This window comes from Neltuma alba, unplaced genomic scaffold (genome assembly GCF_004799145.2).
Source record: "Neltuma alba isolate B1F8T4 unplaced genomic scaffold, ASM479914v2 tig00004952_pilon, whole genome shotgun sequence".
In the NCBI taxonomy this organism is placed as follows: domain Eukaryota; kingdom Viridiplantae; phylum Streptophyta; class Magnoliopsida; order Fabales; family Fabaceae; genus Neltuma; species Neltuma alba.
The window spans coordinates 118,514-130,721 of NW_021633926.1; the positions used below are offsets into that span (position 1 = coordinate 118,514).

The 12,208-nt window shown below is 36.1% G+C and overlaps 2 protein-coding genes across 2 annotated transcripts; both read right to left on the reverse strand.

Moving 5' to 3' along the window:
• Window positions 1-386: 386 nt before the first annotated feature.
• Window positions 387-2,840, reverse strand: LOC114746368 (uncharacterized). Its single transcript, XM_028934587.1, has 3 exons — window positions 2,643-2,840; window positions 1,797-2,168; window positions 387-1,707 (listed from the first exon to the last, which is right to left on the reverse strand). Exons 2-3 carry the CDS (start codon window positions 2,153-2,155, stop codon window positions 387-389), a joined length of 1,680 nt encoding a protein of 559 aa, XP_028790420.1. The 5' UTR covers window positions 2,156-2,168; window positions 2,643-2,840.
• Window positions 2,841-5,934: 3,094 nt separating this feature from the next.
• On the reverse strand, window positions 5,935-11,291 carry LOC114746374 (anthranilate phosphoribosyltransferase). The gene is made up of 10 exons (XM_028934591.1): window positions 10,815-11,291; window positions 10,216-10,692; window positions 9,943-10,100; window positions 9,632-9,715; window positions 9,485-9,537; window positions 8,587-8,668; window positions 7,860-7,967; window positions 7,553-7,676; window positions 7,262-7,347; window positions 5,935-6,447 (listed from the first exon to the last, which is right to left on the reverse strand). The coding sequence occupies exons 1-10, from the start codon at window positions 11,188-11,190 to the stop codon at window positions 6,226-6,228; spliced, it is 1,770 nt and encodes a 589-aa protein (XP_028790424.1). The 5' UTR covers window positions 11,191-11,291; the 3' UTR covers window positions 5,935-6,225.
• Between the last annotated feature and the right edge of the window lie 917 nt (window positions 11,292-12,208).

Sequence of the window (12,208 nt, forward strand, 5' to 3'; positions counted from 1 at the left end):
TGATGACTTTTTATAGCAATTATCAATATAATCATAAACATTGCCGTGCACAATCTTGATGGCAGCACAAGCATGGGAACAAGGGATCCCCGTCATTTGCCAAGATCTGCAACTGCATTGGTGTAGTCCAAGATCAACCCGATGGTCTCCACGTGATGTTGTCACCTTCACTCTTCCCCCACCATAATTTTCAGCATACATATGGTCAGACCCAGCCACCATATCCAGCACCTTACTCTCTATATTTGGACCAACGCAATTCTTCCATTTGGTCATACCCACATAGGAGGCATGCAGCTTTCTTGCAACTTTATCTCGGTGCTCATAGATCAATTGGGGTACAGTATGCTTTCTCTCATTCACCATCCATGCATTGAATGATTCTGCTATATTGTTGTAATATTGTCCCATCTTTTATATGGGAACCTACTTTTAGCCCACCTATCTACATCCCCATGATGAATAAGCCAATCAAATAGCCTTGGAGAAAAGGATCTCATGTCATCCATTGCTGCCTCAAATTTCTCATCCGTCCTTGCGTATGCAATTTTATCCAATAAATATAGTGCATCCTCCTTTGATCGGCCATTTGTCCTTGTTTGCCCCTTATTCATTTTCATAACTTCTGAACTAAAATTCTCCTTGATGTGTCTATAACAAAAGGCATGCCTTTGACCCCCAAAGATTGATGCCACTCCTCCGATGATAGCATTGTGTCGATCTGATACAATCGTTACTTCCACAGAACCCAGGATTTTTTTTATCATATAGAAAAACCACGTCCAGTCATCTAGTGTTTCTCCCTTCACAATTGCAATTGCAAATGGCAGCAGCTCGTTATCTGCATCATAAGCTGAAGCTGACAACATTGTCCCCTTGTATGGTCCGCTTAAGTGAGTTCCATCAACATACATAATATGCCTCGCGCCACCCAAGAAACCCTCAATGCATGCCCCGTAGGCAATGAAAACACGCTCAAACCGGTTCCCAATAGCAGTCCATTCAGCCACTGATTTTTCATCTGTTTCCTTTATCCTTTCGCATAGCCATGGTATGAGCATGTATGATTGTTCAGGCCTGCCATATATGTCTTCCAGTGACTTCTCTCTTGCTCTATAAGCCTGTTTATATGTTAGATCAATCCCATACTCTCGTTTCAACCTCTTCCTTATCTCAGAAGTGCGCTTGTCTGCATGATCCCTCATCTCATCAATTATTATTGATGAGTTCAAACTAGCTCTTCCACTATGCATCACGTCCAAGCTATCTTGGGCAGAATGAACATGCCGGTTTATAAATGTCGTCACTCGTAGCACATCACAACTCTTCCCCACATGATTTGCACATAGCTTCCATGGACAACCCTCAACTTTACACCTTATCGACATGAATTCCTTGCTATTCCTCATATACTTGGCCACAAACTTGTTTGCAAGTGCAAACTTGTATACAGACACCCGAAATACATCTGCACTAGGAAAACGTTGGCCCACTCCTGTTAAAAGTCCCCTCCATTCCGCATGAACCATCTCACTACCATCCGTATCTTCAGCTCCGATAGATTTATCCACATTAGGGGGCCCACTTATTTCATCATTGTCACATTCACGAGCATTTTCTTCACTGAGCCAGCCATAATCACAACACAAACTAATGGGAGACGCATCCAGTTCCGTTTGCTGTGACATGCCCATGAATCTCTCTGTTCTGCATTCATAATGACAAGACTCGTTAACACAAATGACAAGAAGAAATTCATAAATGACAACAAATAGTTAGGACAAACTTCCACTTACATTTCTACATTGTCCCTTGGTTGGGGACCCACTTGTCTTTTTTCGGCGACATACACATGACCGCTGTTCCCATTGTATTGAAAGAGGTTATACATTTCAGCATTGTCATGAAGGTCAATCAATGTCTTCTCATCAAAGGCCACTGTGTACTTAATGTCATAATTTCTTCCATCGCCACCAATCCACTCAGATATCATTAGCCTCAATTCATCAAGTGTCAGCCCATCCTTAATGCTTCTTAACCTCACGCCACCTCCATTATATCTCACTTCACCTTCACCATTTGTCACAAATTTCCCCCCCACATGAAAATAACAGAACAGCTCCTTCCCACAAGATGACCCAGCTTCGAAATTCATTTATCTTCATTACCTGCACTGATAACATAACAGAAGTCGAATGATTATATGACTTAATACCATCATCATCAACTTACACGACCAACTTAGGGTTTGACACATTTATGCTTATAATTTGCAACAAAACAATCATTTCTTTCCTGTCCACACTAATGCTTCATTTTCTCAGAATCAATCCACTCCATTATTCGAATCTCCCTCCAACATTGTCCATTTATCTGACACTAATCACTCTAACCCACTTGTGACGCCATCAAACCCCTCTCCCTCAGTGTTTTTCCTTCCCCGTGCATTCACCCTCTGATCACCGTCCTTCCCCCCACACTTTCTATATACCCACGCCGTCTCCATGCTTCGCCACCCTCTCCACCTCAAAACCATCCCCACATCGACGACATTGCCATCCAACGGGAAGAGGAAAATCAACCGGCGCATAAAGGAGAGGGACAAAAGACACAGGCGAACAATATAGTCACTGGATACTAACCTCGCTTCCGTCGTTCAGTTGTTGCTTCGCGCGTTCATGCTCCCACGTTCGTGGTCCCTCCCAACTTTTTCCTCCAGCTCCCGCCACAACTTGCACACTTCCACCGGTCACTTTTTCGGTTTGCATATGAGGGGCTGTTTCGTAATTGTGCAACATTTGCATAATCCCAAATCAGGCAACACTTCCCTATCTGGTAATACATTTGCTTAGCTTCCTATTCTGGCATTTTATTATTTCAGCCTTCTTTATCTGTCATTTTCCCTTTTAAAAATTATGTTCTTATATAAATTTATTAAATTAATAAATTTATATGAGGGGTGATATCTTCATATAAATTAATAAATTTATTTGAAGGGTTGTGTTCTCATATAAATTAATATATTTATATTAAGAGTTATGTAGGAAGTTAAAACTCTAAAAGACCATACACATTAAATACATTGTATTTATTTAAATTATGTTGGTTTATGAACCAACATATGGTTGTGACTTTTTATTAATAAGGTATTATTTCAAAATGTATTTCTTCAAAGCATCATGGTCTATATAAACCCCTCACCATAATTTCACTGAGACAAAAGATAACACAACACAAACACTAAGATCAAACTCATTGTCTTTGTCTTAGAGTGTACGCAGAGATAGAGTCAAATTATCACTTTGTAAAAGCCATTATTGTCTTCACTTGAATCTTGAAAGTGCAATCCATATTCAAGGGTCTTCATTGTATCCTGAAAGAAATTCATCAGGCATCCCAGCTTGCACTTTATAAGATAGGAATAGGTAGGAGCGAATTAAGTCTAAAGAAAAGTACTGCCCACGCTTTGAAGATATTGTACACTACTTTCTTCTTTATCTCTTCTTCTTGTACTTTTCAGAGAACCATTCCTACCAATAAAAATTTTATTGAAAGTTTCAATGGGAATTATCTTCATTCTTATAGAATTTTCAATATGAATATATTGTTCTCTTTCAGGCTTTCAGCGTAACATATGTAATTTTTAAAATTAGAAAATGAATATGAAAATTATTTCAACTTAGACTTTAGGACTTTCAACTTTGTTTCTAGAATTTCTAATTTATATGTGTATATGAGTATTTTTCTCAATTGGCATTTAAATGTCAGCGAAAGCTAAAATTCTTCATCGAAATTTTGCAATTTTAGGTCCAAATTGTCATTTCCTTTTTTTTATTCTCCAAAATCATTCGTGTGTGTGTGTGTGGTCTAAAGTAACCAAGTCATACAAATACCCAGAGACAGTAATTATGCCGGATTACATAAAATAAAGAAAAGATAATAGTCCTGAATGCACAATATGGAGGAAACATCTTCAACATCATTTCGATTGAGTTAGCCATTGAAGTATCTTCAAGCAAAACACAAACTATTCTGTAAAATAAAAATTAGATAAATAATTTGAAAATATTAAGAAATTTAGTTTAGTTTTTATTAGAAATATGCATTAATTTACTTGCAATATTTTTTTTTAATCATATGCATTGTAATCAACCCTTCATAGAATTTATTTATTATATGCAATCAATAGGAACATTTTAAAGAAAATTATAAATTTGTAAAACAAAATAAATTAAGATATTATAATGAGGATCAAAATAAATCTCTTATCTAGTTCTTAGGATTAGAGTTAATAAAAGAGGTAAATAAATGAACACAATCTCTTTCCAACACTCGCTGGAACATTATTTGTAATATCAATGAACTCATCAGAAATTATAAGAGAAAATAGGATAATACATTAATACTCATCAGAAATTTAATTAAACGCAAGGAACTTGGCCAAAAATCTCTCTGATGCTTCAGGAAACAAAGAGCTCTTCTGAGTGCTGGAAGATTAGCGTACGAAGTCCATTTCATATTCTCTAATCGATGGAAGAAAATTGTGGTCGATGAGAAGCAACTCTTCCCGTTTCCCATTATTTTCTTTTTGTAAGATGAAATTGAAATGAACCACCCTCCTTTCCCTAATCTGTGCTAGGACCCTAAGCTTCCTTACCTGCTCTTTTCTAAATTGAGCAGGAGCACATCCTTGCCATTTCAAAGTCAAGTCAATGTCATACTCATTGCATTTTGAATTGGCTTTTTCTTTTCTTTTTAAATTAAAAGTATTTGAAATTACAAACAAGATCAAATATGTAACCTCGCACTTACACAGGAGTTTTCATGACATTAGATTATAAGGTCATTGACTCTAAATTTACTCTTTAGTTTCCCCAGGTGCAACATTCTTTTATAAAACCAAATAATATATAAGATAAAGCTGATCCATTACTTTTTAAACTTGCCACGATCATTCTCAACCAAGTCCTGCAAACCCATCAAGGAGCTCTAGCAAACTCACACTTCAAGAATTGGTGCTCTCTGCATTCAGAAGCATATCCACACAGCTCACAATGTTCCTCTATCTGTAAATGATGTTGCCTCAGATTTTGATGGTTTCGGTAATGTTAAGAATCTACAATTGATTTCAAGATATATATTAATTTATAAAATTATTTTTATTTTAATATTAAGTTTGTAGGTTTTCAAAGTATTTTTAAGCATATCGTAATTTCACAGGTCCTGTACGAATCAAGGGAGAGTAAGATGTGAGGGGACAGCTAAGAGATGCAAAAGATACCCGGATGATTGGCTTTGCAAGGCACATCGGATTTTATCCCAACACCGTGGCAGAAATGTGGGCAATTCTCACGGTTCTTCAAGAAGCTTGCATACAAGTACTTTGTTTATTCTTCTAATTAGTTAAATTATGTTAATCAAAATAGAGCATATAGAGCATCACTGTATCAGTCACATTCAAACGAAGTAGAACAAAGAATTTCTTTCTTATTCCTCTTTTTTTCAATTGTTTAGCAAACTCGTGTTGAAACCACGTGTTGACTAACATAGTTGACCCTTTTAGCACTTTCACCATACATCCCCATTACTACTTATGAACTTGATCGGCATGACGACAAAAATTTCCCAATTAAGTGCACCAAAATTGGACGACATTCTGAGCATGACGCCTTAAAAGTAAAACGATGGAAAATGAAAAGTACCCAACATTTACTATGAAGTCTACAATCATAAGAAATATTTTTTAACCAGAAATCATAAGAAATGAAAACCACAGGATCATAAAGTGGGAGTAGCAATCAAAAATTCAATCTCCTGTAATATAATGAAAACACAGTTTCACTCCGTATTAGCAAATCCAGGAAGAAGTCACAAATCTTTACGGTCTTTACATGAAAGAACCATCTAACACCAGAATATCCAAAATTGACTGTATGAAGGTATCCCCACAAAAAAAAAAAAAATTTACTGCATGACGTTTCGAATACTTACAAGACAACGTCACTTGGTAAGGTTCAAAATCACTCGTGATTCCTTATCACGAGGTACATTTACACTGAGGGTAACCTAAACTACCAAAATGGCGTGTAAAAGAACTGTTTCTTTCTATCATCCTTTCCCTTGGATAAGGGTTTATCCATCTGATAATTTTCCTTCCTCTTCCAATCATGATCACCATATCAAGTGCATTGTAAATGACAAGTACTTCTACCACTCGGGACTAGTTTAATCCACTTCATGGGAAATCTTAATGTAGTTTAAAAGCCGTTTAAGAGCATTACCACTGTCAATGGCCTCTCTAGCTCTATCTAAGGCTACAGATATGTCTTCAGCACCATCAACTCCAAGCAAGTGATCCACCATACCAGCGTTTAAGACAATTCGATCATATGCCGGTCCCTTTTCTCCACCAAGAGCTGCTAAACCCAATTCAATATTCTTCGAGACCTAAATTTTGAGAAAGGATTAGAAGTCATGGCTTTAACACATTACTGCTAGCATCCAGACCACAAATATGGGAGACATCCTGCCATTAATGATACAACAGACAATGCTGCATCGACATTAAGTACATCATTACAAGTCAAAATTCAGTCTAGGTATCTCAAAAGGCCAAGCTCAATGAAAGTATGCTGGTAAAGGGTCAACTATTTGGGCCCCTCCATATATTCTAAATAAATTAGTAATGCATGAATGTGCAAGGAGTCGATATTGTTACTGGCATAGAGGTACGTCAGTTATGTAATACAAGAAGTTTGTTGCAATTTTCAAAATCTATCCTTCCTGGTAGCGAAAAGAAAGCTCAATGGAGAATACCTCGCAGAAGTAGAACTATATTATTGCTTAGAAATGGAAACCATCTATCTATGCAAAACCTTTTTCATTCTACTAGTAACACTCCAATAAAATGCATACAAGATTTATGCAGACAGGGGATAGGAGACAAGTTAGAGCACAGAGAACTGACAGAAGAAAATAACACATTCAGCCAATAAATAAATAATCAAACGCAGTTGATTGATCTGGAGACCAGGGAAATTACTATCAGCTGTATCACATGAGGAGGGAACAAAAGAAAAACTTGGCAATCAATGCAAATTTTAAACACACTACAATAGAAAATGAAGTCTGTCTTGGACATTCCAGAAAATTGGAACAATCTAGATGCTAGGGAAAATGACATACAGGGTAATATTTAGTAAATACCAGATGCAAGCAACGAAAGAGGGACAACATTCACAAAGGATCTCAAGCACTTTACCGATCTATCGGTTCTTGGTGTATCTGTCGGTTGAAAACCATAGTCTTGGGCATTGACCTCAAGAGAAAAGCCTTGACGTGACACTCCTGCAATAAGAAACATCAATGTTCTACATCAATCCACGATAGAGTGGACCAGAAGTATCATTAAGCCAATTAGTTTCTTTTAGCAGTAAAATTTATCATCAATTTAAGCATTTTGAAAAATGGGGGGAAAAAAGATTATACAAACAGTCATTCTACTTTATTAGTGTTTCAACCCTCAAAATGAACATGACAACTAAAGACAGACCATCAAGTTCGGATGCAGATGAAATGTTCAGTGAGCGGAACCCTGAACAGTAGTTCACAGGAAGTCCTCTAGGTGTGCTAGCTGACCTCAACCTCGTTGTCATTGAGAGGGCACCTTCCTCACCCTGCAATTTGAGTATCCTCAGGTATATGTGAAGTGGCTTCTTTTATAAGGTCTTTTGATTTAAATACTAAAATGATTTGACTATTTTGAGTGAGAGGAGATTAAAATGGTTTATATAGTTCAACCAAAAGTTGATTTATGGAAATGCTCACAATTCATGATGAATTAAACGTGAAATCCCAACCTTCACCACCAAACCAGAATGAACACCCCTTCTTTTCATGAGCATTAACAATGGCTCTTCATAACCCTCATGATAAAACCCAGCAACAATCGCTTCCTTGCCACGAGCCTACTCAAAATAAATAGATAAATAAATATACAAACAAATGATGATATTATTCAGAAACAAGGAAAAACAAGCAATGTTTTACACCCCTTTGATTTGTTCAATTCATTACGTCTGCCTCTGGTTTATAAATACCCATTCACCTACTTATAGTTTCCTCTTTCAGAATTCACAATCAAAATACAAGATTTTATCTTGATCAACCCGGCACCCATCATTTTTATTTTCTGATTTTAATTATTAAAAACCAAGTTATCACGATTTATATACTCTCTTGCCCAACAAAACTTTCATGTCCTAGCACTGTTTACAAAATACATGAGAATTCTGGCCACACCAAAGAAAGGAGGACTAAAAGCATTGTATACCTTGAATTTAGCAATATATGAATGTCAAAAGGCATGGTCTTTAATAAAATTATATTGATCACAGAATGTCAGTAATAAAGTAATTTTAAAATGTCATCATTTGCCACAAAACTATACATGCAAGGCAGAGCTACAAATTAGATGGTCCGCTACTGCTAAAAAGCCTAGCATGAAAATGACGTATCAAAAAGAGCAACAAAAAAACAACAGCAGAAACTTGCCAGCATCACAGTCGAAAGAAATAATAATCCCACCTTTACAAGCTGCTGAACCTTTTCAGTTGTTGCAAGTGGAGGGCGTTTTTTTATGTGCTCCCTAATTCCGATTAATGAGTAGCTGCAGAAAAGACTTGCATGTTCAACCATCATCTTTTTTTTTCTTTTTTCCCCCTTGAGCTGAATGTTCAACCATCATCTTAAACATACTCTTTTAGTCCTATTTGTAAGGCATAGAGGGAAATTTTTTTTGGGACCTGCTTATGAGTCACATCATGAAATTTGTAACATGAATGTACTATTTTGCCCTTAATTTATTATCATGTATATTGTTATTTTCTTGGAAAGTGTATATATTAAATGGGGGTAAAGTTGAAAATTGTCAAATTTTAATGTAGACTTAATGAAGTTTAAGGTTTTTCTTGATTCCCATGAAAAATGCCTAAAATAACTTATAAATAAGATCAAAGGACTAATCCTTAAGGCCACATACATGGAGACAAGCATAGCATACTCTCATTCTTCGCAAAAATAGCAATTATAGTTAGTAGAGTATGCCATATATCCTGTTGAATAATCCAGGCCGAGCTTCCTTACAAAATCCAAAATTAGCTTTAAAATTTAAACTACGAGAGAAGAAATTGTCAAAACATAGTCAAATAAAGGTCTTCAAGATTGGAAAGCTAATGCCAGATACCACTGATTATCCATTACTCTCATCTAGCCTTTCTTTATTATATGACAAAGATAGACATGGTCAGTAATTGTATAATGATTTAGTGATCCCGAAACTACATTTTCAAAAATCAACCACTGAGGCGCTTTTTCGGTTTTCAAAGTGTCATGCATTCTTCTCACAGGAGGAAAAGACCAGTGTCTATGCAAATGAACAGCACAGACAAGGTTTAGATTAATAAAAATGGTTAAATAAACTTACAGAGATGGGCGAGCTTCACGCTGACTTAAGTAAGCAAAACCAACCTCTTCATCCTGGAAAGAAGTTAGTACGAAGATTGTATACGGAGGCTGAAAGAAGATAATGAGAAAAAAATTATGCTGCATATATTGCAGGGACCAAAGAGACCTCGAGAAGTTTTTTGGCCTTCAATGGGGATAAGTTGGTATTTGCTCCCATAAACTTCAGCATTTGCTCCTCCGTAACACCGCCCTGAAAAACAAACAATGATAGTGCACTTGTGAAACAAGAGGATCCTCCGTATGAGAGATGGCAAGTATTAATAGATATGAAATATCAAATTTAATAACAAAATCTACTCCTGCACACTCAGTAGTCAGTTCTGAGAACGTGTAAAAAACAGAACGACTGTAAAAACATCCAGGTTTTGTGATGGAAACAACAAACTTGAGATCCTAAGAGGAGCAGAATAAACACACTTTAGGTGGCATCCATTCTACTCCGTGAAGCAAGCAAGATTCTCCATAGCAGGATCTAACTGCAGAGACAAATAATGTGCTCCTGAAGAATCGTGTGTTTCCATCATAAGGTTCACCGTAATGCGTCAACGATGTGACATCAGCAACAGGAGTGGGACCTAGAAAACAACAAGTGAAAGCATTAACAATCGGGAAATGCGCTGATAAAAATTCAGAATGTGATGATTGAACAAAAGTCAAAATCAAATTGATTAATGGGACTAAAACTTATACCATTTTCATCATCAAATGCAAGGCAATATGCTTTTAGTTCACGGTCAGTCTCCCTGTTCATACGTTGACCAATTAAAAATGCTGATAGCAATGCATCACTTACTCCCGGTGATTCTCGTCCATGCTTGAAGAGAACTTCTCTCAATACTCCTTGGACTTCCTCATATCCAAGATGGCCTCCGGCTAATACTTCCCTGAGAGCACCAACCAATCTCATTTCACTTGTGCTATTTCCAACATATTGTGGTCCAATTGAATTTCCAACCCCCATTATTGATCCTTCAGGGTCAGCTATGAATATTATATCAGATGGAAGCACTCGAACCAGAAGCGGCCAGAACGTCTTCATTGCCCGCGTTTCCCCTTCACTCCACTGGGTTTCTTCAGGAAAGGCATTTGCACGGATCGTCATTCCAGCAAAAAATGCCCCAAGTTGTGCTTTAGAAACTTCATCTTCATCTTTGAGCTCTCCCCTAGCTGAGATTAAACCACGCACACAAACCAAGCTCCTTTATTATTAGAGAATAATCCATGACTTGATAGCCTAGAATAATGGGAACAAAGGATATATATACTAAATAGATAGACAGAAGGAATACCTGATCTTAAAATTGTATCTAGAACCTTAAAAGCCTGATCCTCTCCAAGCGGCCTAGTCTGTGTAGGCCCAGTACAAACCCTAGCTTGAGCTTCCAACACTGTTTGATTCGGTTTCGGCAATGCTGAGCTGCGATACGAAGAAGACAAAGAAGGATTCCGAATATCAAACTCCGTAATCCCTAATTGTTCGATGATGGCCGAATCTAATGTAGCTTTGGCAGTAAAATGAAGCTTTCGTCCAATCCAGCCATCACGATCTTTGATACGGAGTTTTGGAAATGGCTGAACCCAGCCACGAGTGAAGTTTCGAGTTTTGTTGGAGAAAATCAAATGAGAATGGGAGAAAGAAGGTGCGGAATGAAGCAGCACTTTCATGGTGAGAACTCGATCTTCTAACTTCTCTGCTTTGCGTCCCTGGATATGAAGCGAAGAAGAAGAGGCGAGACTGATTCGAAGCTGGCTTAGCACGCTGACTTCGAATCCATCGGACGATTCTAATTCTCAACCAATTAATTACGCTGACAACAAAGTTTTCTTTTTTCTTCTTTGTCAACACAGTGACAACCCTTTTTGGCCAGGTCAACCAAGGGACGCACAAATAACAGTAGTTTTTTTGGCCAACTGATAATATTAATCAGGAAAAATCGCAACAAAAAAAAATGCTTAAAGGTTAAAAAAATTATATATAAAGGCCCATTCACAAAAATTATTATTATTTGCTTATCAATTATTGTCAGAACCAATACTAATATTATAAATTAATTTTTGTTTGCAATTTTTTTAATCTTTGAGGTCTTTTTTTTTTATACTATTTTTCCTGTTAATTACATTAATAAAGCAATTAAAAACCACATGCGGATTTTAACAAATAAATATTTCTCAGGTCTTATATCCTCTATTTTTTCTTTTTACCAGAAACAATTTTTAAAATACCTTGTTTTTATTTATAAAAAACATTAAGATGTGGTATTCATTTTTTTAAATTTTTTATTTTGCTCTAATTTAATTACTCATATATTAATATCATTTCATTTAATATCTAGTACTCCCTTCGATTTAAAATATAAGATAAAATTTAACGGAGGAGTTTTATTTTTTTTATAAAATAATATCCACTTTTGTCTAAACATTTAATGATGTTTTTTTTAAATTTTACTCATAACATATATTCTTTTTCCTTTTTAAGTCATTTATTACACTTTTTGCTTATTCTCTTCATTCATAAGGATATCTTTGGGAAAGAAAATATATGTCTTCCATATTTATTATTTTAAACTGATTTTTACTAATTTCTTAATAAACATAAATAGATAAAGTTTATCTTAAATTTTGTATCGAAAGGAGTAATTTGCTTATTTTCTCTTACACTCTCTCTTCTTAAAGGGTGTTTTTA